Genomic DNA, 27607 nt, shown 5'->3' with positions numbered 1-27607 from the left:
CCCTTTATATGGTTTGGTACATGTTGCTTTGATTCACAAAAGAATTGTAACTACAGTAAATCCAACAATTTATTTTCAAAAGATTTGAAGGCATTCCATGACCTAAACTATGGACCTCAAAAATGTTCTATGAACTTGTAAAGGCGAAGCCAGTAGGAGAATATTTCACCTAATATACCAAAAATAACTGGGCCTAAAATGCCAAATGTTTGTTCCTCAAATCAGTGTGGTAATCCAGCCTTTACTATGAGCCATTACTGCTGAAGAATAAATGCATGGACAGATATGCCAACTTAAATATTCGTCATAGATGACTGCCAAAATGGACAAATAATATCACTCTCGGCAGCTGTTGGTTTCAGCTTCAGCAGAAAAATCTAGTGAACTCTACTGAGTTTTACACTATGGGACTAAGGTTAAAGACAACTGGTAACCTTCATGTGTGCCACAGGCAAAAATCATTACAACTCTGTGAAACCTATGCCTTAAGTGAGAAATATCATTGTCTGGGAAGTAATTCCCACCCCTCCACCCTCCACCTTGTTCATGTCCTCTCTGACAAAAGGACCATAATTGTGTGAAGAGTAATTTCATGTTAAAAATAATCAATCCATTAGAACCTTCAGCATCTGCATTTAAGGTATTTCACATTTTCATTATAATTACATCAGGTGAAACCAAAACAGGTGAATATCATGGGGAAGGGTATTCAGACAGAGGCATGCCCAACTCGTACATACCAACAAAGATGCCCCATCTAAACTAGTCCCATTTGCCTGTATTTTGTCCATATCCCCCTAAACCTTTTCTATCCATGTACCTGCCCAAGTGTCTTTTAAATGTTATTATTGTATCTGTCTTAACTACATCCTCTGGCAGCTTGTTCCTGGCATTATTAAGAGTGGGAGAAATTAAAGATGCTGCTGACCCAACGATCCAATTACCTGGGTTCAATCCTGACCCCCAGTAGTGGCAGTGTGTAGTTTCAGTGTGGGATTTCCCCAAGACTGCAGATTCCCCAGGGTCTTCCAATTTCTTTCCCAAAGACGTGTTGGACTGGAGGTTAATTAACCACAGTGTCGTTTGATATTACTTATCAGGATGGAATTGTTCGGAATGCGAGAGAAAATATATGGTGGAATGAGACTGATATGAGTTTCGCTGGGAGTTAGCCGAGACTCATTGGGTGAAAAGCCTCCACTAGCTCTGAGAAATTTGTAAAAGATTTTAATACAACTAAAGACATAGTGATTGCATCAAAGCACATCCAGCAAGTTTTAGGAAACACATTTTCACTACGAATTCAAGAACATTCCAGACTAAAATAATTATCTTGATTTTATTTCTTTTCAAAAAAATTATATTAATTTATGGTACAGTGACTCTTTAACAACTTAATGGGTTGTAACTAAAGACCTGCAAATCATGGCACTTGTTAAGAAGATATTGACGACCTATTCAACACATCTAACGTTAGTTTATAGCACTATGATCTTACCAGAGTAATTATCCATAATTAACTTTCCCAGCTTATCCCATGCATTCTTGTACTGAAATCAAGGTTTAATTTGGAAGAATTAAACTTCATTTTGTATCAGTACATTGCTCTTACATTTGGCTCCCTTCACAATTGTGAAGCCCATAATTTTGCCTCAAGAACTAAAATTATATCCAAAGCAAAGCTTGATGATCGTATTTTGCTGCTTATTGATGGCTGCAGATGTGATCTCATCTCGCCTGGGAATGTACTAAGCACTCAGCTTGCTTAACTATTGGCATGAAATGATTTGACATCTTCAGTACAGAAACTGTTTTCATTCTCAGAAAACTTTTAGTAATTTTCCCATCTCGTGCAAGCCATGATTTGTGTTTTTTTACGTACAAATTCATTTAAACATCTCCCAAAATTCTACCCACTTTCAACTATCATCTAATAGACTATGTCCTTAGTTTTAAATGAACTTGTCTGTCTTTGCCTTCATCTCATGCAATGAAATCCATCATCCTAATTATTTACTGAATCCAGATCACTCACATAAATCAGACACATGAGTGGTACTGGAAGACTACTTATATTTCATTGAAGTCATATTGTGTAGGAATCATTGCATTTAGGGAATCATGGAGAAAAGGAAATCAAAGAAACAACATGAGACTTATACAATTATAATACGTGCTCTTGAAAATGACAAGCTGAAATTAATTTTAAACCAATTAATATCTGGTTTGGAACATAATAACTTTCTCTGAGCCATTCGCCCACATATGAAAGACACTTTACACATACCTTAGAGCAGTGCGATCACCAAAATGATGTTAATTTACGGCCAAAAGAAGCGATGCCTATACAAAGATGGAAAACAAATTCTTCAGTGTTCAACTCATTTAACCATAACCTGAACTGGATAATAAACAGTAGGTATAAAGTTGGATGAAGTCTAACATTAATAATAATTAAACATTTCAGTCAGTTCTTGCTGGATAATTACCCACTGTGCTACTTCAGTCAAAAAAACAGATTATGTATGTTTTGATGTAACTGTCTGCTGGAAAGAACATTATGATTAACGATTAATAAATGAAACAATGTACTTATGATTTGAAAAGTGGCAGATATTAGCAGCTGAGCCGAAACCAAATAAAAGTCTCCAACATTTCAGCATCACAGATTATATACGTATTTTTATAATCAGGCATATATTCATATATAAAGGAACTGAATTATGCAAAAGCTGCAAGTCAGATGAAATTTCAAATTCAAGAATCAATAATGAAGATCCTTGCACCTCATTGAGATTATTCAGTCTGATCTATATTATGAATGCTCTTCATTGAAATCTGGAATTTGTTGAAGGAAATACCACAATTACCACATTAATTATAAATCAATCAAAGGCAGAGATAGTTAGATTCTTGATTAGTACAGGTGTCAGGGGTTATGGGGAGAAGGCAGGAGAATGGGGTTAGGAGGGAGAGATAGATCAGCCAGTAGACCGAGTAGACTTGATGGGTCGAATGGCCTAATTCTGCTCCTATCATTTATGACCATGACCAAACAGTGCAGAGAAACATTTGGCATAATTCCACGATTGTTATCAATTTTTGAATAAAGCTTCTTTAGCCCTTATAGCCCAAGTTGATCATAATTTGTTTCTGCTACATTTTTATGCTAGACAAAATACAATGATGTAAAAGAGGTATCTGCAGAAATAGCAGACACATTGGTACTAATCACCTTCCAAAAATCCCTAGATTCTCGGGAGGTTCAAGTTGAAAAGAAAACAGCAAATGTAATACCATTGTCTGCGGCCAGAGGAAATATGGAATGGCATGCCATAAATAAAGGCAACAATTCTGGAATCCTTTTGTAAGGAAGTGACGACATTGCATTCAGACAGGGTCAACATAATATTCAAAATTTTCTGAGAATTAAAGGAAAATAATTTCTAAATAATGTATGTGAGATATATTTCAGGGTGTAACCAGCGGGATAGATAAAGTGGAATTAGTGAAAGTAATGTATACATATTTTCAAAGCAAAATCAATAGTGTAAGAATTGGGAGTCAAGAGTTGCCTTCTGAGGGATCCACTCAGGGAAGAGCAGTATAGACACAAATAATGGATAGATCTACTGGGTTGTTATTTCACTGACTTCAGCTATCAGAAAAAGATTAAGGCTATATATTTATTCACTGGTGTAACAAGGTAAGATAAAGCAGGTGGTTCCCTCTCATTGATGTTAGGAGCTCACACAATGAACTGCATGTTTTCTAACACAGGTGTGATCAGGAGGTGGAGCCAATTTAATTTTACTCTGCAAGTAATTACTCAGCCTGCCATGCCGGGCAATGGGTCATAATGCCAAAAACAAAACTCTATGAATCCTCAGTATTAAGACTCTTAACTTACTAAACAATGTAATGTTAAAGGTATATGTAAAAATAGCCAAGCCAATAAAGAAATGTCTTGCTGAGTTCTTAGTGCAGGCAGATGGGACTAGGGGAAAATAAGTGTTCGGCACGGACTTGAAGGCCTGTTTTCCGTGCTGTAATTGTTATATGTTATATGTTATAAGAGGAGAAGTTATTGTACATGATACATATAGCTTGAAAGAAGGGAAAATTATGAATACAGGTGTGATATTACTTGGGACTTGTGGAAAGTAATTGGATTTTCTGACATATGTTCATATGTGACATGGGTGAACTACTGGAGTGTCTGACACATTCTTACACACATGAGTTTTTACCTTCAGTCAGCTTCCCAGCCTGCTCAGCAGCTGCTCCTGGCAACATCTTGGTAACAAAAGCTCCAATATCACCCTCTTTTTCTTCGCCTGCTTTTGAACCTGTTGCCAAAGAAAAAAGATTATGCAATGTTAATCTTTGGATTAAAATTCTGAAACTATAGAAAAGTATAAAGGTGATGCAATCATCATAGAAGTTAAAGGTAAATTGTACAAAGTGTTTTAGAATGGCACAAGGGACATTCAATATTGATAAAATAGCCACAAAAGACTGCAATGCAAAACAAAAATAATTAAACAATTGTCAAGCGATCGTCAAATGCCATGGTTTTATCTCATATCTATGTCAAAAAAGTGTCAAGATTTAGATATTGCAGCTCCATGTTAATATAATCCATTTACACTGAGGATGCTTCATAGTCATACAGGACAGGAACAGGCCCTTCGGCTCAACTCGTCCATGCCGACCAAGATGCTCTATCAAAGCTAGTCCCATCTGCCCGCATTTGGTCCGTATCCCTCTAATCTTTTCCTTTCCATGTACCTGTCCAAGTGTCTGAAGCAGATTGATGAGCAAGTGGCTGTGGAACCAATAAAGTGAATAACATTGGATCGTGATCTCTGGGATCTACTGGACTAACAGAATTGGAACAGGAATAAAGAATATATGAACACTCTATACACTGCAGTCACTTAAAGTGAGATAGCTAAAATGCCTTAATGTATAAGAAAAACCAATACCAAAAATCACCAATGCTGGGGTTAGGTGTTAGCTAACATTGGAGAATTCAAAACTCATACTGTTATGTTGTAAGCTACCCAAACGGAATACAAGGTGCTGTTTCTGCAGTTTAGGGTAGGCCTCACTCTGGAGGAGGCCCCGGACAGAAATGCAGATATGGGTCTGGGAGGAGGAGTTAATATGGTTAGCAACCGGGAGATCCGGCAGGCATTGGTTGACCGAGCACAAATGTTCAACAAAATTTGTCACCTAGTCTAAGGTTGGTCTCGCCAAAGTAAAGGAGTCCACATTGGGAGCACTGAATACAATAGATTAGGTTAAGTTAGAAAATGTGCACGTGCAGCTCTGCCTCACCAGATTATCTGACTGAAGCATTAATTTTGACCTGCACATTTTTTTATTTTCATTACACTGCCCATTTTCTCCATTATGAATCTAAAATGTTGATTCTTTCCTGAGCATTGACAACTTTTTTCTGTCCAGAAATTAGGTGATTTAACTACGGTCCTGGTGTCAATGTACATACCTGGTACGTTAGCAGCTCTTTGCGGTGCAGCGGCTTGTTTTACTGTAGGCTTTGCAGTCGTTGTTTGATCCACCTTTGCCTGTTAAATGAAGCAATAATTAATGAGCATTAGAAATTAGTATCTATGAAAAATGAACGTTCACTTATATTGCGCCTTACACAACCTGAGGGTACCGCAAACCGGTTTGCAACCAATGCATTACCTTTCTAAATCATAGACATAATGTGAAAATATAGCAACAGATAGCCAATTTACATACAGCAAGCTCTCCCAAACAAGGTAATGGCCAGTTAACCTGTATTAAAGAAACTGGTTGAAGGTTAAATGTTAGTCATGAGACAAGAGGAAATCTCCTGCTTTTTTGTTGGATTCATTCAAGGTATTGTTTAAAATCACAAATTAAATTTGTATTACTAAATACATTGTTGAAAGGGTCAGATGGATTACATTATTTCTAAAAGGCAACACTTCAGATACTGCAGCACATCCTGAGCTTTGCACTGGAGGATCAGTTTGGATTTTGATGTCAGACTTGAATCCAAGATCCATTGCGACCTCCATCATTCAAGCCACTCATGAAAATCTCATCAGTCTGTAAGTAATAAAGCTTGGTTAAATGTACTATAATCATAAGGTCATAAGCATAATTAGGCCATTTGGCCCATCAAGTCTACTCTGCCATTCAATCATGGATGATCTATCTCTCCCTCCTAACCCCATTCTCCTGCCTTCTCCCCATAACCCCTGATCCCCATACTAATCAAGAATAGTAAGATTAAACAAGAACTTACCAGTTTGAAGTTTCATCGTTATTTTATGAGGAGTAACGTTGAGGGAATACGTGAAGAACCCCGCCAGGACGCATGCGTGTCATTCTTCAAAGCAGCGGTGTGAAATCACAGATAACTGTAATGACTAAACATAGTAAGATTAGAGAAGAAGATACCAGTTGAGTATATGACCAAGGGTGGGAGCAGAGGGCACGTATTCCCTCAACGTTACTCCTCATAAAATAACGATCAAACTTCAAACTGGTAAGTTCTCGTTTAATCTTACTATTTTACTTCGGAGTCACGTGAGTGACTACGTGAAGATTTTAAAGCTCTGTGATTCCATGCCGTGGAAACGAGTCCATGCATCACATCTGCCTTGATTATGGGGAGAATAGTGTTAACATCATTAGACATCAATACGATATTGAAAAAACAACGATAAATTTATTAACACCAAATTATAGCCCCTATTTATGGGGTAAAATTATATTACAGAACTTAAAATTGTTTCTGCAAATGTTCCAGGTTCGAATTACTGGTTTGTTATAAAATCATTTTCTCCGTTGACCATCCTGCTGTCTTGAGGATTTGGTCCATAGGAACATCCAACTTCATAGCTGCCGATGTAGCTGCAGCCCTGGTGGAGTGAGATTTTAAAATGTTAGTGTCTACTCCAGCCTTTATTAGGACCTGTTTTAACCATTTCGAGATGGTCTGGACTGTCACTTTTTTGTGTGGCTGTTTGTAGCTGATTAAAAGTGCCATTTCTTTGCCTCTGATGATCTTAGTATACTCCATATATAATAGCAAGTGTGTTACAATACAGAATCGATCATCTGTCGGGTAGGCCCTGAATTCTATTTTTAGGCCTGCTGACCCCTGTCTGTTCTGTTTGACTAATTCATTGATGTGAAAAGTTAAATTTCCAGATGAAGTAGTCATGTTGTCCAGCCTTAGTTTCTGTAGCGACTGGACCCTTTGTGCCGTGACCAAGGCCATCAGCATGACTGTTTTCATAGTCAGTTTCTGTAGGGACAGAGCTGTAGCTGGAGACCAGTTTCTTAACATGGTCAGCACTATGCTCACATCCCATATTTGGGAGTACCTGGTTCTTGGGGGATTAACATTAAAAATGCCCCTCATGAGTTTGGTTACCAGGGGGTGTGTCCCAACAGAATGCCGCTCTGTTCCTTGCCACAGGTATGTTGACAATGCACTTCTGGCGCAGTTGATGGCACTATAACTGAGCCCCTCATCGTAATGGAGGCTTGCCAGGAATTCCAGAACAGACGGGATGTTCATAGATCTGAGGGTGATCCACTGTTTTTTGGTGGACTGTCTGTGGGCCGCTGAAATAATATCCACTGTTCGGTCCGTCAGTCCCAGGTGTAGTAGAGGTGCTTTCAAACTCTACAAATTAATAGGTTGATATAATTATGACATGGGTGACTTTCCCTTGTTACGGGATGAACCAGTAAATTAGGTCTATGATGGATGGTGATGCATGGTTCTAATACCATGTCGAGTAACACCGGGAACCATGGTTGAGTAGGCCAATCGGATACTATCAAAATACCAGACGCAGAGTCTTGCCGTATTTTCCTTAATACCCGACTGATGAGGCAGAAAGGAGGGAATGCATCAATAAACAATTTCCCCCAATGCAGCGAAAATGCATCTGTTGCCGCTGCCCCAGGGTCTGCTGATAATGATTGGATTGGAACAATGCCTGATGTTATCTTTCCACCATTTTAGTCCCATTATGGCCTCTGATGGTAGCTTCATTGGTTTGTCAAAATGACCACCATTAATTTTGAGTGCTCGTATTTTAGCCCTCTGTAAATTTCGATAATGTAACGGTCCGAATTGTGTGGCTGGAAACGCAGCCACTATATTGCCAATTATTCTTGCTACCAGTCTGATGGATGGTTTAGTGATGTCAATGATTTTGCTGCAAGCCTCTATTAAGGTTGTAACCTTTTCTTTCGGCAAAGTCACTGACATGTGAACTGAGTTAATGGTGAACCCCAGATAATCCATTGTAGTTGAAGGCGTTAATTTAGATTTAACTTTTAAATAACATCTGTGGTCACCTCTGATGGGTACTGTATAGTAAGCATCTTTTAAATCTATGCTTGCCATGTAGTAAACTTTGGAAATCAATTGCTTAGTAGTAACAAAGGTTTCCATCTTGAAATGAATATATTGTACGAAAGTATTCAAATTAGTCAAATCTATGATGATGCGGCAACCACCATCTTTCTTGTTTTTGATAAAGATATTGGACACGAATTCCTGTGATTCGTGTTGGGTTTTCTCAATTACTCCTTTTTTATAAAGCCGCTGTAGTTCAGCGTGTGCTTTTGATTTTTCTTTGCCTATAAGCACGAACATTCGGTTCGTAATTAACTTATTCCAAGCATCCAGATAGAAGTGTAATCTCCCACCAACCTCCATGCTCCCTTCAATTTGTTAGGAACCAGACCCACCTACCTCCATGGTTACCAGTGGTAGGTTTATTACTTTTTCGGTATCCTCCGGGGACGTTGAGGCGCCGGTGTCTGGGTCTGTAGTTGGGTCGGTGTTGAGGGTTTGCGCATTTTCCAGGAAGGCCGGTCTGGGCCATGGCCTAAACAATACCGATGTTGAGTGTACCTGGCCTTCGAGCTTTCACCAGTTTGTCTTGTCCGACTGGTGGGTGCATAGGGGTGCTGTTTCTGGCCGAAGTAGTTTTTAGACGTTGCTTTAATGAGCCCCAGGGTTTTAGCCTCTTCGTTAAGTTATTTTACCTGTTTGGATAAGTCACCTCCAAATAGTAATATTGGTGGTTTGGAGGTTCCAGGTTTGCACAGGCCTGCAAATTTGGGGTCTAAAGCCGGTTGGATGGCACTCTTCCTAATACTATTTAACTCGTATTGGGAGTTGCAAAATAAAGCCAGTGCATCCTGGTGATCTTGTGTCATGTCTTTTTCGTTGATTGTGTGGGCGAAAGCCGTAATTTCCGCTGTTAGGACTTTCAGAACTTTTTGTAGTTTCAAGTCCCTGGCTCTGATTGATGCTCCGACATGTTTCCAAATACACTGGTTGACACTGGGAACATTCAGTGATTTGCAGTTCCCTGGTGGTAAGTGTCTTGCTGTGGTGTCCAGTAATGCCTGTCCTTGTAGCTGATTGAATGGCATGTAGTCGATACTTGCAGCTATTTTAGGTTCCAGGTTTTGGCCAGTTTGGTTGGGTTGAATGAACTGGGACACCATATCCAATAGGTTTTCTTGCACCTCATGCACACTAGGAGTATGTTCTGCACACCCCTCTTCAGGGTCAGCCCAGAATTGACCCCCCGTACTCCCCTCTGATGAGGGAGAAACACTGTGCAGCCCTACAAGAGGTACTGCTGTAGGACTTACTAGCTGCCCACTGTGACTAGTCTCCATCTCCCGGAGCCTGCCACTTTGGAGTATTTGCTCCAACAGCCACTCCAACCGGCTCCAATGCTCTCGGGCACTGGCCGCTCGCGGCTGCTCCTGTTCCTCAAGCCGCTCCAACCGGCTCCAATGCTCTCGGGCACTGGCCGCTCGCGGCTGCTCCTGAAGCCGCTCCAACCGGCCCCAATGCTCACGGGCACTGGCCGCTCGCGGCTGTTCAAAGTCGGACTCATCGGAGTCAACGACTCTGTCAGTTTTTTGCTTCGCTTTACCGCCCGGCCGTGGTGTTGATTTGGCCGGTGCGGGAGCGAAGTCGGGCACAGCTGTTCCCATTATGGGAGATTGGTGTGCCGTTGGCTGCTGCTGGCTGCCCGCAACTCCGCAGTTCTCCCCCGCCAGCTTTTTCGCAGCCTTCTTGTTTCTCTTGGATCTGTCCATGCCTCCACCTGTGATAAAGTAAGTGGAAAGAACGCAGTCTCCTTACCTGCTGTTCCCAGCTTTTAAATTCTGCCGCTAAGGGGAACGTCCTTCCCCCTGCTGTGACTCGTTGCAATGCGTGTAGCGATATGACACGCATGCGTCCAGGCGGGGTTCTTCACGTAGTCACTCACGTGACTCCGAAGTAAAATCTATCTATCTCTGCCGTAAAAATATCCATTGACTTGTCCTTCACAGCCTTCTGTGGCAAAGAAGTCCACAGATTCACCACCCTTGGACTAAAGAAATTCCTGCTCATCTCCTTCCTAAAGGAAGTCTAATTCTGAGGCTATGACCTCCAGTCCTAGACTCTCCCACTAGTGGAAACATCCTCTCTATATCCATTCTATCCTAGCCTTTCACTATTCTGTATCTTTCAATGAGGTTCCCCTCATTCTTCTAAACTCCAGCAAGTACAGCCCAGTGCCATCAAACAGTCAAACATTAACCCACTCATTCCTGGGATATTTCTTGTAAACCTCCTCTGGACCCTCTCCAGAGCCAGCACATCCTTCCTCAGATACGGTGCCCAAAATGTCTGTGTTTCTGCAGTAATGAAGTTAAGCAAAACATCAATTAACCTTTTACTCAGACTGTTCCCTTTTCCGAATATTTTGGGGTAAAATAAAAAAAATTCCTGATTGGATAACTAGCACCTTTCTTTCGCCCGAGAGAGCAAGGGTACACCAACACAGTTGCGATAAATTGTATGGGATTCTGTGTTGTCATTCTCAAATGTAGAAGGAACTACGGTAATTAAAATTCACACTGTGAGATTTTGTCTGGTGTTGCATGGAATCTCTTCACAATTTTTCACTCTGCAACCTTAGCTGGTCATGACAGCCCTCACTTACCATTTCTTATGGTGAAATGAGGGAACAAACCATGAGGTGAACTGATGACAAGATGCAACAATTAGAAACATAGAAAATAGGTGCAGGAGGAGGCCATTCGGCCCTTCTTGCCAGCACCGCCATTCATTTTGATCATGGCTGATCGTCCACTATCAATAACCCGTGCCTGCCTTCTCCCCATATCCCTTGACTCCACTAGTCCCTAGAGCTCTATCTAACTCTCTCTTAAATCCATCCAGTGACTTGGCCTCCATTGCCCTCTGTGGCAGGGAATTCCATAAATTCACAACTCTCTGGGTGCGGAAGTGGCGGTGCTGTTAAACGGCTGCGGCTCGCCTGCAGTCCATCTGTTTTAACTTTTTGTTGTTGGTTTTTTTGTCTTGTTTTAGTCAGATTTTAGTTATTAGGTTGTGTTATGTATGGGGGGGGGGGGTGAAACATGGTTTTCTGTCTCTCCCATCGGGGGAATGCGACTCTTTCTGTCGTATCCCCCCTTCTCTGCCTCCGTCTGCGCTGAGGCCTAATGGCGAAGCTGGCGGCCTCCAACTGCGACCGACCTCGAGGCTCCAGAGGCAGAGCCAGCCAGGACTTACAATGCGAGGCTGGCCGAATTCGGAGCTGTGGCGGCGTTCCGGCATTCCGGTGGCAGCAGCACGACTCGGGGCTGAGACGGCGCTCCGGTGGCAGCGGCACGACTCGGGGCTGAGGCGGTGCTCCGGTGGCAGCGGCACGACTCGGGGCTGAGACGGCGCTCCGGTGGCAGAGGCACGACTCGGGGCTGAGACGGCGCTCCGATGGCAGAGGCACGACTCGGGGCTGAGGCGGTGCTCCGGTGGCAGCGGCACGACTCGGGCTGAAATGGTACTCCGGTGAGGGCAGCCCGACTCGAGGCTGAGGCGGTGCTCCGGTGGCTGAGGCGGCGTTCCGGCGGCGGCAACCTGAATCCGGGGCTCAGCCGCGGGCCAGTGGACGACATCGTCGGGAGCTCGCAGGTCACAGGTTGGTGCCTGTTTTTCCGGAGCTCCCGCGGCAACAGCTGCGTCCGCTGGACTGGAGGGCGACATCTCGGCAGCTTCGACCACCCCAGGCCGCGGAGCTCGGTTGAGCCGCGGGACTGACTAAACATCGCCTGGTGGAGTAACAACATCGGAGGCCTGGATCGCCTCAGCGCAGAGGGAGAATAAGGAGGGGAAGAGACAGTGACTTTAAGACTTTTGCCTCCATCACAGTGAGGAGGTGCCTGGTGAACTCACTGTGGTGGATGTTAATTTGTGTTTATTGTGTGTTTTGTTATTTATTATTATTATTATATGTATGACTGCAGGCAACGAAATGTCGTTCAGACCGAAAGGTCTGAATGACAAATAAAGGAAACTAATCTAATAAATGTTTTCTTACCTCAGTCTTAAATGACCTCCCCTTTATTCTAAGAGTGTGGCCCCTGGTTCTGGACTCGCCCAACATTGGGAAAATTTTTCCTGCATCTAGCTTGTCCAGCCTTTCATAGTTTTATACGTTTCTATAAGATCCCGCCTCATCCTTCTAAACTCCAGTGAATACAAGCCTAGTCTTTTCAATCATTCCTCATATGACAGTCCCGTCATCCTAGGGATTAATCTCATGAACCTACGCTGCACTGCCTCAAGGATGTCCTTCCTCAAATTAGGAGACTAAAACTGTACACAATACTCCAGATGTGGTCTCACCAGAGCCCTATACAACTGCAGAAGAACCTCTTTATTCCTATACTGAAATCCTCTTGTTATGAAGGCCATAATTTCATTAGCTTTCTTCACTGCCTGCTGTACCTGTAAGCCAACTTTCAGTGATCAATGTACAAGGACGCCCAGGTCTCGCTGCACCTCCCCCTTACCTAACCTAACCCCATTGTGATATTAATCTGCCCCCTTGTTTTGGCCGCCAAAGTGGATAACCTCACATTTATCTATATTATACTGCATCTGCCACGCATCTGCCCACTCACTCAACCTGTCCAGGTCACCCTGCAACCTCCTAACATCCTCTTCACAGTTCACACTACCACCCAACTTTGTGTCATCTGCAAACTTGCTAGTGTTGCTCCTAATTCCCTCTTCCAAATCATTAATATATATGGTAAACAGTTGCGGACCCAACACCGAGCCTTGCGGCACTCCACTTGCCACTGCCTGACATTCTGAAAAGGACCCGTTCACTCCTACTCTTTGCTTCCGGTCTGCCAACCAATTTTCTATCCATTTCAACACCCTACCCCCAATACCATGTGCTCTAATTTTAGTCACCAGTCTCCCATGCGGGACCTTATCAAAGGCTTTCTGAAAGTCTAGATACACTACATCCACTGGCACCCCTTCATCCATTTTACTTGTCACATCCTCAAAAAAATCCAGAAGATTAGTCAAGCATGATTTCCCTTTCATAAATCCATGTTGACTTGGACTAATCCGTTTACTGCTATCCAAATGTCCCATTATTACCTCTTTAATAATTGACACCAGCATCTTTCCCACCACCGAAGTCAGGCTAACTGGTCTGTAATTCCCCGTTTTCTCTCTCGCTCCTTTCTTAAAAAGTGGGATAACATTAGCTATCCTCCAATCCACAGGAACTAATCCTGAATCTATTGAACATTGGAAACTGATCTCCAATGCGTCCACTATTTCTAGAGCCATCTCCCCGAGGACCCTGGGATGCAGACCATCAGGTCCAGGGGATTTATCATCCTTCAGTCCCATTAGCCTACCCAATACTATTTCTCACCTAATGAAAATTTCTTTCAGTTCCTCTACCCCCTTAAATCCTCTGTCCTCCAGTACATCTGGGAGATTGTTTGTGTCTTCCTTAGTGAAGACAGATCCGAAGTACCTATTCAACTCTTCTGCCATTTCCTTGTTGCCCATAATAATTTCACTCGTGTCCGCCTTCAAGGGACCCACATTTGACTTTGCTACTCTTTTTCCCTTAACATATCTAAATAAGCTTTTACTATCCTTTACTATCCGTACAGTTTTGGTCTCCAAATCTGAGGAAGGACATTATTGCCATAGAGGGAGTGCAGAGAAGGTTCACCAGACTGATTCCTGGGATGTCAGGACTGTCTTATGAAGAAAGACTGGATAGACTTGGTTTATACTCTCTAGAATTTAGGAGATTGAGAGGGGATCTTATAGAAACTTATAAAATTCTTAAGGGGTTGGACAGGCTAGATGCAGGAAGATTGCTCCCGATGTTGGGGAAGTCCAGGACAAGGGGTCACAGCTTAAGGATAAGGGGGAAATCCTTTAAAACCGAGATGAGAAGAACTTTTTTCACACAGAGAGTGGTGAATCTCTGGAACTCTCTGCCACAGAGGGTAATCGAGGCCAGTTCATTGGCTATATTTAAGAGGGAGTTAGATGTGGCCCTTGTGGCTAAGGGGATCAGAGGGTATGGAGAGAAGGCAGGTACGGGATACTGAGTTAGATGATCAGCCATGATCATATTGAATGGCGGTGCAGGCTCGAAGGGCCGAATGGCCTACTCCTGCACCTAATTTCTATGTTTCTATGTTTCTTTATATTCCTGGTCAGCTTCCCTTCATACTACATCTTTTCAGCCCGTATTGCCCTCATTGGCATCATCAGCCACGGCAGAACCCACAGAACGAGAGTGGAAGTCATTCCATGGGACTACCTAAAGAGGCAGCTATGTTTCAGATCAATTTAATTGAACTTAAATGTGAAATGATCTGTGATAATTTTATTATCTCTATTATTCAGAAGGCTCAGAAGAGGATTGATTGATTGATTTCCCATCAAATGTTTTGATGGAAGATGGTTGATTGGAAGTTGTGTAAAGTCACAGAAGGGTGATTTAAGGAGATGTGTGGGGTGGGGGGGGGGGGGGGGGTATAGGGTGATGATTTAATAGGAACCTGAAGGGTAACTTTTGTTTTTACACAAAGGGTGCTGGGTTTAAGAACAAGCTGCCAGAGGAGGTTTTTGAGGCAGGTACTATTACAATGTTTTAAAGACATTTGGACAGGAACATGGATCAGATGGGTTTAGAAGGATATGGGCCAAATGCAGGCAGGTGGGACTAGTGTAGATGGGGCATGTTGGTCAGCATGGGCAAGTTGGGCTAAGGGCCAGTGTCCATGCTGTCTGACAGTTAAAGGGTAAATGGGTTTCAATATTCTATTCCATTTTTACACCCAGAATTACAGAAATCCTTTGAAGACAGAGGTATTTAGTGATAATCTGGTAGACCTGGTGAAGAATTAAACTAAAAATGTTAAACCATCTTGTCTTTTTCACATACTGACAAACCTGCTTGACAGCTTCATCCTTTAGATTCTACATAACAAAATTATTTTTCCTGGAAATTTAGGTGCTCTAGAATAATACACTATTTTTTTTCATGGATGCAATCAGCCCAATAATCACTCAACTATGTGCATTTATTGATTTTATTTTTCAGCTCATCGAGCAGTGAAATTATTCTTTGACCTTGCAGAACAAATGTAGGATCATGTAAAGGCAGAGGTTTTATTAAAAGCCACTGATTTAGTGATTCAGAAAACCCTTTGATGTGTCAATGCCCTGGGGGTGAATTAGCCAGAGAACAGCCTTTTGTTGTGTCATCTATTCAGCTATCCATGCTGTAATATAAAATGCACCTTTATCTTACAAGGAAACAATGAGGAAAATGACTGTACAGTACCGTATCAACAATTCAAATGCAAATATCAGGTGCCACATTTGTCTGTAACTCTTTAGTTGGCTTAAAAGGTTTTCTTTGCACTTTGCTTTCACAAAAGTGACATCTTCATTTAGTTTTGAGTGCAAAGCCGTTGGGACTACACAAATGTTACAATGTTTTGCTTCAGTATTTAGTTCACACGAGAGCGATAAAATAATGTACACATGTTGCATACTTTTGTAATGCAATATGTGTCTCACATATACAGGGGCTCTGAAACAAATATTCAATAATTGAGTTATCTGTGAGGCCTATGTTGAGAGTGGATGGATAGTTTATTCATGAGGAACTTTAATATTTAAAATATTGATAGGAACGCTGATGACATAACCTGGATCTTGCAAAGATCTAGACTCAACTAGGAGGTAGAGATACCAGTCTTTTTCGGATAATGTTTACTTGTCTCTTACAAAATCTGCAAATATTCAGTCGCACCTGAAACTGGGGGGAGCTGTCCTCTTTTTTCAGAGAATGTCTTCTCTTCTGTGGTAAAAACAGCTTTAATTTGTGAGCATCTTGACATAATGAAACGTCAGAATGCTCTACAGAAATTATTTTAACATTTGTTTCAAAATGTATCTGTGATGCAGATAAAGAATTAGGATTACCAGGTCAATAAAGTAGGTTTTAATTAATATCTAATAAGATAAATGTAAGGAAGAGGCACAGAAGAGCTTATGGGAAAGAATGCCATATTTGCTTCAGACACAATTATCAATCGTGAATGATTAAAATTGAGGTTGGTAATAATTAACTTTGGAAAGCTGCAGAGATTTCAGGGGCAGCAGCATGAGAGCAATTTAGATTACAGGAATAAGGGAGAAGCAAGACAAGGATGGATCTAAAAACAAAAGTCAAAACAGTGAATAATTTAGACACTGTTCAAAAATAAGTCAAGACATATACTCAACACTGCTGTGATGGATCAATAGGCTAACATGAATTTGTTTGGCTAAAGTTATGAAGGATAAAAGATGGGAAGCAAGGTGAGAATACATTGGGACTGTCATATTTAGAGATGTAATCCCAAATAGTGGCTATATTCCAACCACAGGAAGGCACAAACACATCTTAAATGAATCAGTAAATTAATTATTAATACTATAGCAATAAATATTTTTGAAATTAGCTTGTTTGTGGTTAGGGGTAAAATTAGTTGTTGTAAAGGTAAATTAAGAATATCAAATTCTATTTGTGTTATAAGTTGCTCAAAAGATTTCAAACATGAAATGAAAACTTAGGTGTTCAAGTATTCACAAAATTCACAAAAGGAGGAGCTGGAGGGAAAAAGAGCAACATCTTTTATCAGAGAGCTAAATTACTTGGAAAAGAGAGGGAGACATAAGCTTGATGCAATACCTTATTTGTTTGAATGGATAGTATTATGTGACTGGTCGTACATTGGGATTCTGGTGAACAAATGTAAATCCCACACAGACCTACTCAGTCGTGGCAAACATGCATTGGTAGCACTAATTTTCTTAAGAATTATGAAAAATGGTAAACAATTATTATTTTTACTAAATAACCAGAATAACTAACTTTTGATGGGGAAAAGTCAGATAATTTAACCCTGGATTAACCATCCCACACCATAAGGTTATGGATGTAAGTTCACAGCATATTGCAACATGGATCAAACACAGCACAATCCGTGAAAACGTTTGCACGGTCTTTGCCTATCGTGTAATATCGTCACTTTCTTTACATCTCCTGGTCTCTAATAGCTTGCTTCATTAAATAAAATTCTGATTAGCAACAGTAGTTTATACATCTCATTGACACTGAATCCCAAGATGGTGAAGCATCCTGCTGAGATTGCATTTAACATGGAAAATTATACATTTGTTGGAGGCATCGTGAAGTAAAATATCTTGTTGTACGTTCAGACGTGTTTGGGGAATGGGGCTTTCATGAGTAATTATCATCTGAACCACCTTTTCTCCTGAAGGTGTTAAAAATAGCTGCTCCCTGTGGAACACCTTGCAGTGTGATACTTTCATTCATATGTACAATAGTCTGAGGTGATTGAATTCTGACTTAGTAATCAATGCTCTGACATGCCTCAGCATAATTACTTGCAAATATAATGGGTGACCTTTTCCTTGGTACACAAAAAAGTACCAACCTTTTTTACATTTTAGGCAGATAACCATAACATTTTCATGCCAAGTACATCCATCAAATAACTTATGCTATATACTTTGCACTGTGTCTGATCTGTTTCCAGTCAAGGAGACTTGATCATGAAAGGCTTGGAACAAGTGAATGTGGAGAGGATGTTTCCCCCAGTGGGAGAGTCGAGGACCAGAGGCCATAGCCTCAAAATAAAAGGACGTACCTTTAGAAAGATGAGGAATTTCTTTAGTCAGAGGATGGTGAATCTGTGGCATTCATTACCAAAGACAGCTGTGGAGGCTGAGTCAATATTTTTCAGGTGGAGATTGAGATATTCTTGATTAGTAAGGGTGTCAGGGGTTATGGGGAGAAGGCAGGAGAATGGGGTTGAGAAGCAAAGATAGATCAGCCATGATTGAATGGCGGAGTAGACTTGATGGGCCGAATGGCCTAATTCTGCTCCTTGAACTTATGACTCAGGCAACAGTTATTTATGCTTCTTCTGCCTTGCACATACCTCTACCTTTAATTCACTGCTTCCTTTTCTTGCACTTCCTACTTATAGCAAGATTAGCTGAGGATAATGCAGTTATAAAAGATGAAGAGTGTGACAGTAATAGCTTGCTGCCTCAAGATAGGGCTGCAGTATTATTTACTTTATGGACCTGTTTGAGGAAATCAGAAAAAAGATTTGGAAATAAAAGGAGATAAATTCTTGGAAATATTAAGGGGTTTGTACTGTGCATGTTACTGCATAATAAAATGCTAATAATTGTCCTATTTAACCAAATATTTTAGAAAATAATTACTTGAATTTGTTTCCTACTTTAATCTCCAGATAATGCATGAAGATTTAATATTACTGAAATCTCAGAAATGGCTTGCGTGGTGTCTGTGTAGAGTTGGCACGTTCTCCCTGTGACGGCATGGGTTTCCGCCCACATCCCAAAGATGCGTGGGTGTGTAGGTTAATTGGCCTCTGTAAATTGCCCTTAGTATGTAGGGAGTGGATGAGAAAGTGGGTAAATGGGTGATCAATGGTTGGCATGGGCTCGGTGGGCCGAAAGGTCTGTTTCCGTTCTGTATCTCTAAACTCTAAATAATTTAGTCTGAGTGTTTGTGTGCAAGAGAGAACAGACCTATGCAATTTAAGCATTTAGAACATAGATCTACATAATTGCCTCAGTCTGGTAGCTAAAGTAGTTAATCAAATTAAGCTTTGTCATAAAACTCAATCTGAGAGAATTATTCCTCAGAACCCAATTTTTTAATCAATATTAGCATGTATGGATCCACATTAGTACCAGTCATAATAGCCCAGGGGGAAAATGTAACTTGTAACAATTTTAGTTTTTGCAATTTGAAAGCAATCACAACTTCCACAGACTCCCACAGAGAGTTGCGTGTCTGTGGAATTCTCTGCCTTAGAGGGCAGTGCAGGCTGGTTCTCTGGATGCTTTCAAAAGAGAGTTAGATAGAGCTCTTAAAGATAACGGAGTCAAGGGATATGGGGAGGAGGCAGGATTGTGGATGATCAGCATGATCACATTAAATGGCGGTGCTGGCTCAAAAGGCAGAATGGTCTACTCCTGCATCTATTGTTTAATTTTAATAATCGTGAAACTGAAAAAACATGCTCAGGAAATATCTGAAGAAGTAAAATGAGAGTATCATGAAGGATTTTTGAAAAAATAAATTGAAACATGATCAAGTTGATTTTTCTTCGGCTCACAACTTTATAACAGCAGGAAGATATTAGGCCAGCCATCACTCCTTATCCCAATCCTGTAGGTATCAATCAATCAATATGTGTGCAGAACAGGATTGGACATGTTGTGATGCCTGTACAGGGGAATCATCATGCAGCATTTAATTTTGGTACTTCACATTAGGAATGGCAAGCTTGATGAAAAATTAGACAGCTATTGGCACCTGTGAAATCATTTGTAGTGTGAATTGTTGCCTTTTAGAGGATGTAAGCAAAACATAAATTAAAATTATATTTCATGATATACCTGTTACATTTTTTATTCTAATTATCGATAATTAGATAAAAACCATGCATTAAAAATTACCATGGTAGGCCTTGTTTGTGGCTGTTGTGCCTGGGGTTGAGGTTGAGGTTGAGGCTGTTGTTGCCCGACTGGTTGCTGAACTGTCTGTTGCTGCTGTGCCTGTTGTGGTGGCAGCTGCTGCTGTGGCGGCTGCTGTGCCTGTTGTGGTGGTGGCTGCTGCTGTGGCGGCTGCTGTGGCTGTTGCTGTGGCTGTTGCTGTGGCGGCTGCTGTGGTTGCTGCTGTTTTTGTTGTTGTGGCTGCTGCTGCTGCTGCTGGGTTTGCCGTGGCTCTTGTTGCGGAGCCCGTGCTTGCTGCTGCTGCTGCTGCTGCTGCTGAGGCTGCTGCTGCTGAGGCTGCTGCTGCTGAGGCTGCTGCTGCTGAGGCTGCTGCTGCTGAGGCTGCTGCTGCTGAGGCTGCCGTGCCCGTTGCTGTGGCTGAGGTTGGCGCTGTTGCTGTTGTTGCGGCTGTACTTGTGATGGTGACTGCACTTGGGATGGTTGAGGCTGTCGGGCTTGTGACGCTGACTGCCGCGCCGGCTGCTGTGAATGATTTTGCCGTGCTGGAGGAGGCTGACTGTGCTGGGTCCGTGCTTGCTGTTGGGGGGATGGAGATTCTGCCTGTTTTCTGGTTAACTGTTGCTGTTGCTGCGAGTGCTTCTGGGCTCGTGGCGGCTCAGCATCCACATGGTGCCCGGAAGATGATCGAGGCTGGGTCCATTCTGCAGAACCGAGGTGAGCGTCTCGTTGCGATCTCTGCTCCGATTGTTGGCTTCTTTTCGGCAAAGGCTGTTGAGAATATTGCCGGGATTCTTGGCGAAATTGCTCTTTTGCTTGCTGCCTCGATGACTTTCGAGATGGTTCTTCAACTGCATGGCGTGACGAATGGCGGGCAGGCTCCCCGTACTGATATGCAGACTGCTTCTGGTGCTCCTTCGAGGAATAGCGTGACTGTGAACGATCTGCCGAGTGCCATGAGTCTTCTGTTGGCTCATCATAGTCACGCCGTGGATGGCTTCGGTAGCCACGTCTCTGTGACGAAGACTGTCCACCGTAATGCCTAGAACGCTCCCTTGGCTTCTCAAACCAGTCTGTCTCCTCTTGGCCCAAGTGATAGGCTTCAAAAATGAAAAACATATTACAGTCATTTGTTCTCCTGTTGTGCCTATGGTAGCAAGACTGTAGCCATGCAATGATTCAATGCAGGCAGCTTATCACATGCAGCCAGCGGGTACCAGGATAAGATACTTGACACACTACATAACCCCACAAAACACATCACTGACCATACATACCACCAATAGAAACAATGAGTTGTGTAGCATGCTAAGGTTAAAACAAAAGTGCATAGAAATAAATAAAGGCACATGCCAGTCATTTAGGCATTAAATGCAAGACTTAAGTCTTTTAGACATGCAGATATTTACACTGTTGATGTTTCTTTTTGATGAAAACTTTGCATTGGCCATGCTTTCTAAATGATCTTTGTTAAGATGATGTGATCACCAGTGATATTCTTTACCTTCGCTGTCAGACACAGCACAGTGCATATCATCCATGACATAACCGTCATCCTCTCTGTAAGTATGGCTACGTGATGTCTCTTTTCCATCCTGCACATCAGGCAGGGAGTGGCTAGAGCCAAACTGAGATCGGCTGTCAACAACGTTTGGTGGGAGTGGTTCTCTAGAGTGTCTTGCATTCATCTGACTTCCCACAGGACTCAAAGGACCTTCGTCTTGGGATGCTTGAGCTCTTATCGGACGTCGACTATGGCCCATTCCTGCCTTTTGAGACCGTTCCATTGCATCCCTTTCATAAGATTTACTTCGAGGACTAGCAGCTTCTCTTCCAGACTTATCCATTCCATACATTGAGGAAGACCTTGATCTGTTGCCGTTGTTGTAGCCTCTCTCAGAATCCTGCAGCGATTCTCTGCTGCCATGACCAGTATATCTCTGATGTTCATAAATATTCTTCTTGAGACCATATGTTATCTCATCTTGAAGCTTCTGTGCCTTCAGTATTACAGTGTTCCCTGTTGCTGATGTTGTAGGATACGAAGCAAAATCAGATTCTACGTCCTTAGCTTCCTCTATCGGTGAAAACTTGGAGATTTTCTGTTCTATATTTTGTTTTCTGTGTTTGCTGCGTTTGGTTGACACCACGGCGGGAGCTTGCTGCTTCGATGGATGCTTTTGAGAGCCATAAGAAGAATTGTGCTTGTCTGTTCGGGGGGAATGTTTATGATTGCTATCTGCATAGTAATAGGGCGATCCACCTGAGCTATTTGATATTCTGCCATGGCTATCTGAATTCCTTTGGTATCCATTCTTTCCTCGATGGTCTGCTACTTGGGGGTCATACATGTCTTCCTCTGAGTCATCACCAGCTTTATTGTATGCATGGGTTCTATTAGAATTGGTTGTCTCCATGAAGTCATTCTTTTCTTTTACATGTCTTGTATTATTAGGTTGTGGAGGTGGTTCTACTTTCTGAGTTTCCGTTGCTGAGGTATTCTCTTTGGTCAATTCACTTATATCATCAATCATAACATAATTGCGAGAAATATTGTGCTCTAGGTTTGCGTACAGGGAATCCACTGAATAGTTAGTTGAAGGACTTTCAATTGCACTTCCACTATCAGCAACTCTCAACTCTGTGTTCTTGTATTGGTCATAGTTGTTACTCACTGTTGTCGTTGTGTACACCTTCTCAGATGGAGCTGCAGAAATAATTACATTTGTGTTACCAATTACTTCATAATTGGTGGGTATCTTCTGTTCAAGATCAGCCAATGATGTCTGCCTTGGCTTCTGATGTTGTGTTGGGACGTTTGCCTGTGGCTGATACTGAGCAGGTTGGAAGGGACCTGGATTTGGATAGGTGGTATGAGTATTGTACTGGTTAGGTGTCTGAAATCCAACCATGTTCTGTAAATTACTGTCAGTCTGGTAGTTTGTGTTCTGCGGATATTGCTGTGGCTGAAAGGTGTTTTGAGAATGTAAAGTGGGATGAGACTGATAATTGTTTTGTGATGGGTAAGTATTGGGAACTGCATAATGGAGTTGTTGATATCCTCCATGTTGATAGTTTGTCATACCCTGAGGAGTGACCTGTAATGGAGGATAATGAGATGTGGTTGGGTGCTGGGCTATTGAAAATTCAGAGTACTGATTAACTGGAGCAGTGTGAGGTCTAGCTACGACATTGTTGCTATTGTATGAAGACATTCTGACATTACTAACTTCACTGTCCGACATATAATCCCTGTCTTCCCCCAGACCCCGTACATAACCCATATCTCGCTTTGTTGGATCTTTGACAAAAGAGTCCTTCCTTCGATTGATTCCCAGCTCGATGTATCGTAGTTTTGCATCAATTTCTTTTTCCTCTTCATCAAGCTCTGCCTGTTTTTTTTGAAGTTTGTTTGATTCTTGCTCTACTTTTTCAAGTTCGTGACTGATATCCTTTAGGAGTTTATCACGAGTGATCTGGTCAGGTAGGGGTCCCCGTTTGCGAGGCAGTGAGGAACCAAATAACTGTGGATGAAGTGGTACACTACCATGCATAATTTCTTCAGGTGGGGGACTTGGAAGTGTTCTTTTCACTTTCTTCAGAGTGCTTTGCTGTAAGATTCCAACCTGAAATATGAAAGCGCAAATTTTCTGTACATCAAATCATGTTGACGTTAGCCATAAATTAATTACTTTAACCCATTCCCCCCCCCCCCCCCCCCCCCCCCCCCCCCCCCCCCCCCACCCACTAAAAAAATTCAAATCAAAGCCAATGTGGTTGCCTTATCAAATTAGCAGAAACAGCATGCAACACACTACTTTTTCAGGCTGTGACTCCAAACATATACAAAATCGCATCTGCGACCAAAATAAAAATCAATACGTTTTCAGTGATAACGTAAATTGTTTTGGAGCATCTTTTCTTCTGTGATTAACTTTTTTAGAAATAAATCTTTGTGATTTCAACAACCATTTATTTATTTGGCAGCATTAATAACAATTTGAAAACTAAAATGAAAGCAGAATAAACATATGTATAAAATCGACTCTTCAGCCCTTTAGAACAAAGAAAGCAACATGAGACAGTCCTCCATGAGTTTCTTTGCTCTCCAAAGCACTCCAAGCTGAAGATTCAATTTTAAGATAACATTAGTGAGACTGGACAGTTTTTAAGATCATTAATGATCTACATTTTATTTAAATAATCTCTTTATGTAATTTATTGTGAACATTCAACTCACTTTGACATTCTCAAATTATTCTCATCACTCAAAGTTTAATTAATGCATCAGCATATTTCCCTCATATTATGTGATGCAATGCACCTTTGTAAATGTTTTGGCTTCATGCAACTGAGAAAGAGAACATTTGAGCAGCCTCATCTCCAGTGAATGACATAAAAAAATCACCGAGATTATTAATTCAGACCATCTGTGATGCTTTATCCATAAGCTAATGGAAACTAGCAAGGAACCCTTGACTGGAATTCTTTAATATTAATATTAGCAAGCAAACAAATTAAGAAAAAAATTATGATGTAAAAGACTCACAATCCCAGGATTCTAAAAGGTGTTAAAAATAATTGTGAATTTTTTAGGAATAATCTTCCACGGTTCTCTCCATCCAGAAATTGTGACTTTTTAAGTTTGGAAAATTGCAAATGTAATTCCATTATTACAATGTGAAAGAACATCCAGAAATTATAGACCTGCTACTTTAAAAGCTGCTGTAGAAAGCTATTGGAACGTATAATTAAAAACATTGTGATTGCGCCCTTTGAGAAATTTCAGCTATTAGAGAGAGCTGTGATGGATTTGTAAAGGACTGTCATGATTCATGACTAATGAACAATTGAATTTCTGACAAAGTACCTCAAGTAGTAGTTACTAAAGTGCCGTCAGTTCTGGCTTACATAAATTTTCAAAAGCCATCCAATAAGTTCCATGTATGAAAATGTTAACTAAAATAAAGTTCATGGAATTGAATGCAAACTATTGATCTTGTTAATGGATTGATTTTTGTAGATGATAGGAGGCTTGACGAATATAATCAGACAGTACGGAAACGGGCCCTTCAGCCCAACTCATCCATGCTGAACAGGATGCTCCATCTAAGCTAGTCCAATTTACCTCCATTTGACACATATTCATCTGAACTTTTCCTATCCCCGTAACTGTCCAAGTGTCTTTTAAATGTTGTTATTATATCTGCCTCAACTACCTTTCTGGTAACTCATATCATATTCCTATCACACTTTGAATGAAAAAAATTGCCCCTCAGGTTCCTATTAAATCTTTTCCCTTCCACCTTAAACCTATGCACTCCAGTTCTTCATCACCCTACCCTGGGTAAAAGTGTTCATTCATGCTATCAATTCCCCGCATAATTTTATACATCTTTAGGAGATAACCCCTTAGCTCCTGCTAACTGAATGGTTAACTAAATGAGAGCTCTTTAGGTAAACCTCTCACTTCTGAGGCAAAATATTATGGACTCGAGCATTACCCCAGAGACTTGTGCACAGTATTAGGCTGTAAGTACAGAGCAGTACTGAGAGGATGTTATGTTGTCAGAGATGACATTTTTCAGATGAATCACTTAACTTAGTCCCTTTTGGTTGCTCAGGTAGATCGCAAGGCATGAATTTGAAGAAAGGCATAGGTGAATTATGTTTCTTTCAATCAAAATTATCAAAAATTGTGCATTGTCATATTGTTAGATTTGGGGACTTGTGTTTCATAAATTTGCAACATGTATTACAGCAGTGGAAAATACAGAATAGAAAATACCATGTTTTTTCTTTCCATTTAAAAATAATTATCAAAGAAAAATTGGAAGAGGCATGATTTTAGCATGTTGAAAAAAATTCTTCGGGAATCTTTTGAGTGGGTTCTATCTTTTACTTATGTAGTTTTTCAACGTGATGTGATACGAATATGTGATTATACTAATTAATATGGATTGACGAGACACAAGGGTAACCATGTGAAAAATACTGAAGTAGATCATTAAGATCAATTATCTCTGGGTTAAGGGAAGGTTAGGGGAAGAAAACTGTCAATTTACAAAAATAAAATGTGGAGGAGGAGGAATAAAGTTTGCATTTAAGTAGAGCATTATTACTGCTTTCAGAATTATTGCACACATACAAGCTCCAATTTTGCAGTCAACAGCAAAACTGCAGCAGTATCCACAAAGAAAGGAATCCTTCAATATCTAGCAATCTCATCCAGTTTCCAACGTCTATTGCTGTCAAGCAACAGCCAAAAGGATCCCTGTAGTCCAGCAGCAATAATGTAATCTGGCTGAATAAGCAGCCAAGTACATTGAATAATTCTCAGAAACAGCAAATGAGGAAGAATCGCTTTTACTTGTTACTTTATTTCACTATCTGTGAAATGTTTAAAGTTTTAAAGTGTGCATATTAGATTATGAAAGAAAACAAAATATGCTCCTGAATCACAAAAGTCATAATTCATAATTTGTTGCTGTATTTAAGATTAATTATAATTCAGAATATATATTTTCAGTTTGCCACAGAGTTTACACACCACTATTTCTGGCTTAAAATGCCATAAAAATTTAAGAAGGATGTAATTCATTTTGTATCATGTAAATTTAAATCCATTTCCTGATTTTGACAACAGCAATAAAACAGTAAACAGTAAAATCTAAATTGTGTCGTTGGGAAAAGGGGAAGTACAACGGGATCTGGAGGTCCTTGTTCATCAGTCAATGAAAGTAAGCATGCAGGTACAGCAGGCAGTAAAGAAAGCAAATGGCATGTTGGCCTTCATAACAAGAGCAGTATAGGATCAAAGAAGTCCTTCTGCAGTTGTACAGGGCCCTAGTGAGATCACACATGGAGTATTGTGTGCAGTTTTGGTCCCCTAATTTGAGGAAGGACATTCTTACTATTGAGGGAGTGCAGCGTAGGTTTACAAGGTTAATTCCCGGGATGGCGGGACTGTCATAAGCTGAGAGAATGAAGCAGCTGGGCCTGTATACGCTGGAATTTAGAAGGATGAGAGGGAATCTTATTGAAACATATACGATTATAAAGGGTTTGGACTCGCTAGAGGCAGGAAACATGTTCCCGATATTGGAGGAGTCCAGAACCAGGGGCCATAGTTCAAGAATAAGTGGTAAGCCATTTAGAACAGAGATGAGGAAACACTTTTTCACACAGAGAGTTGTGAGTCTGTGGAGTCAGAGGGTGGTGGAGCCGGTTCTCTGAATACTTTAGAGAGAGAGCTAGATAGAGCTCTTAAAGATAGCGGAGTCAGGGGACATGGGGAAAAGGCAGGAAAGGGGTACTGATTGGGGATGATCAGCCATGATCACATTGAATGGCGGTGCTGGCTCGAAGGGCCAAATGGCCTACTCCTGCACCTATTGTCAATTGTAAAGCCTGCATATCTGGGGCAAGTCATCAACAGAAACTTTAGGATTTCCACATTAAGTTACATGTGCAGAAAACTTGAAGCTCCTATCAGTTTCAGGATATGATTATGGCAAACAATATTAATTTATAATATAACCTGGGAGGAGGCCATTTTAGCTCATCAATTTGATGCTGATTCACAGAGCTATTGTAATCGCCACTTATTTTACTTGTAACCTAATCTTCTCACAT

General features: G+C 41.2%; 1 protein-coding gene across 1 annotated transcript in view; it reads right to left on the bottom strand.

The window, feature by feature from the left end:
- bsn (bassoon presynaptic cytomatrix protein) overlaps positions 1 to 27607 on the bottom strand; it is a 322179-nt gene that overhangs the window by 110902 nt on the left and 183670 nt on the right. Inside the window, exons 6-10 of the mRNA XM_033036746.1 lie at positions 21477 to 23598; positions 19979 to 21072; positions 5516 to 5594; positions 4251 to 4349; positions 2288 to 2343 (exon numbers count right to left, since the gene is read on the bottom strand). Coding sequence (XP_032892637.1) covers positions 2303 to 2343; positions 4251 to 4349; positions 5516 to 5594; positions 19979 to 21072; positions 21477 to 23598 — 3435 coding nt within the window. The 3' untranslated portion in view covers positions 2288 to 2302. The remainder of the gene's footprint in view (positions 1 to 2287; positions 2344 to 4250; positions 4350 to 5515; positions 5595 to 19978; positions 21073 to 21476; positions 23599 to 27607) is intronic.

This window comes from Amblyraja radiata, chromosome 18 (assembly GCF_010909765.2).
Source record: "Amblyraja radiata isolate CabotCenter1 chromosome 18, sAmbRad1.1.pri, whole genome shotgun sequence".
NCBI classification, from domain to species: Eukaryota; Metazoa; Chordata; class Chondrichthyes; order Rajiformes; family Rajidae; genus Amblyraja; species Amblyraja radiata.
This window is presented reverse-complemented; position numbering and strand designations above follow the sequence as displayed.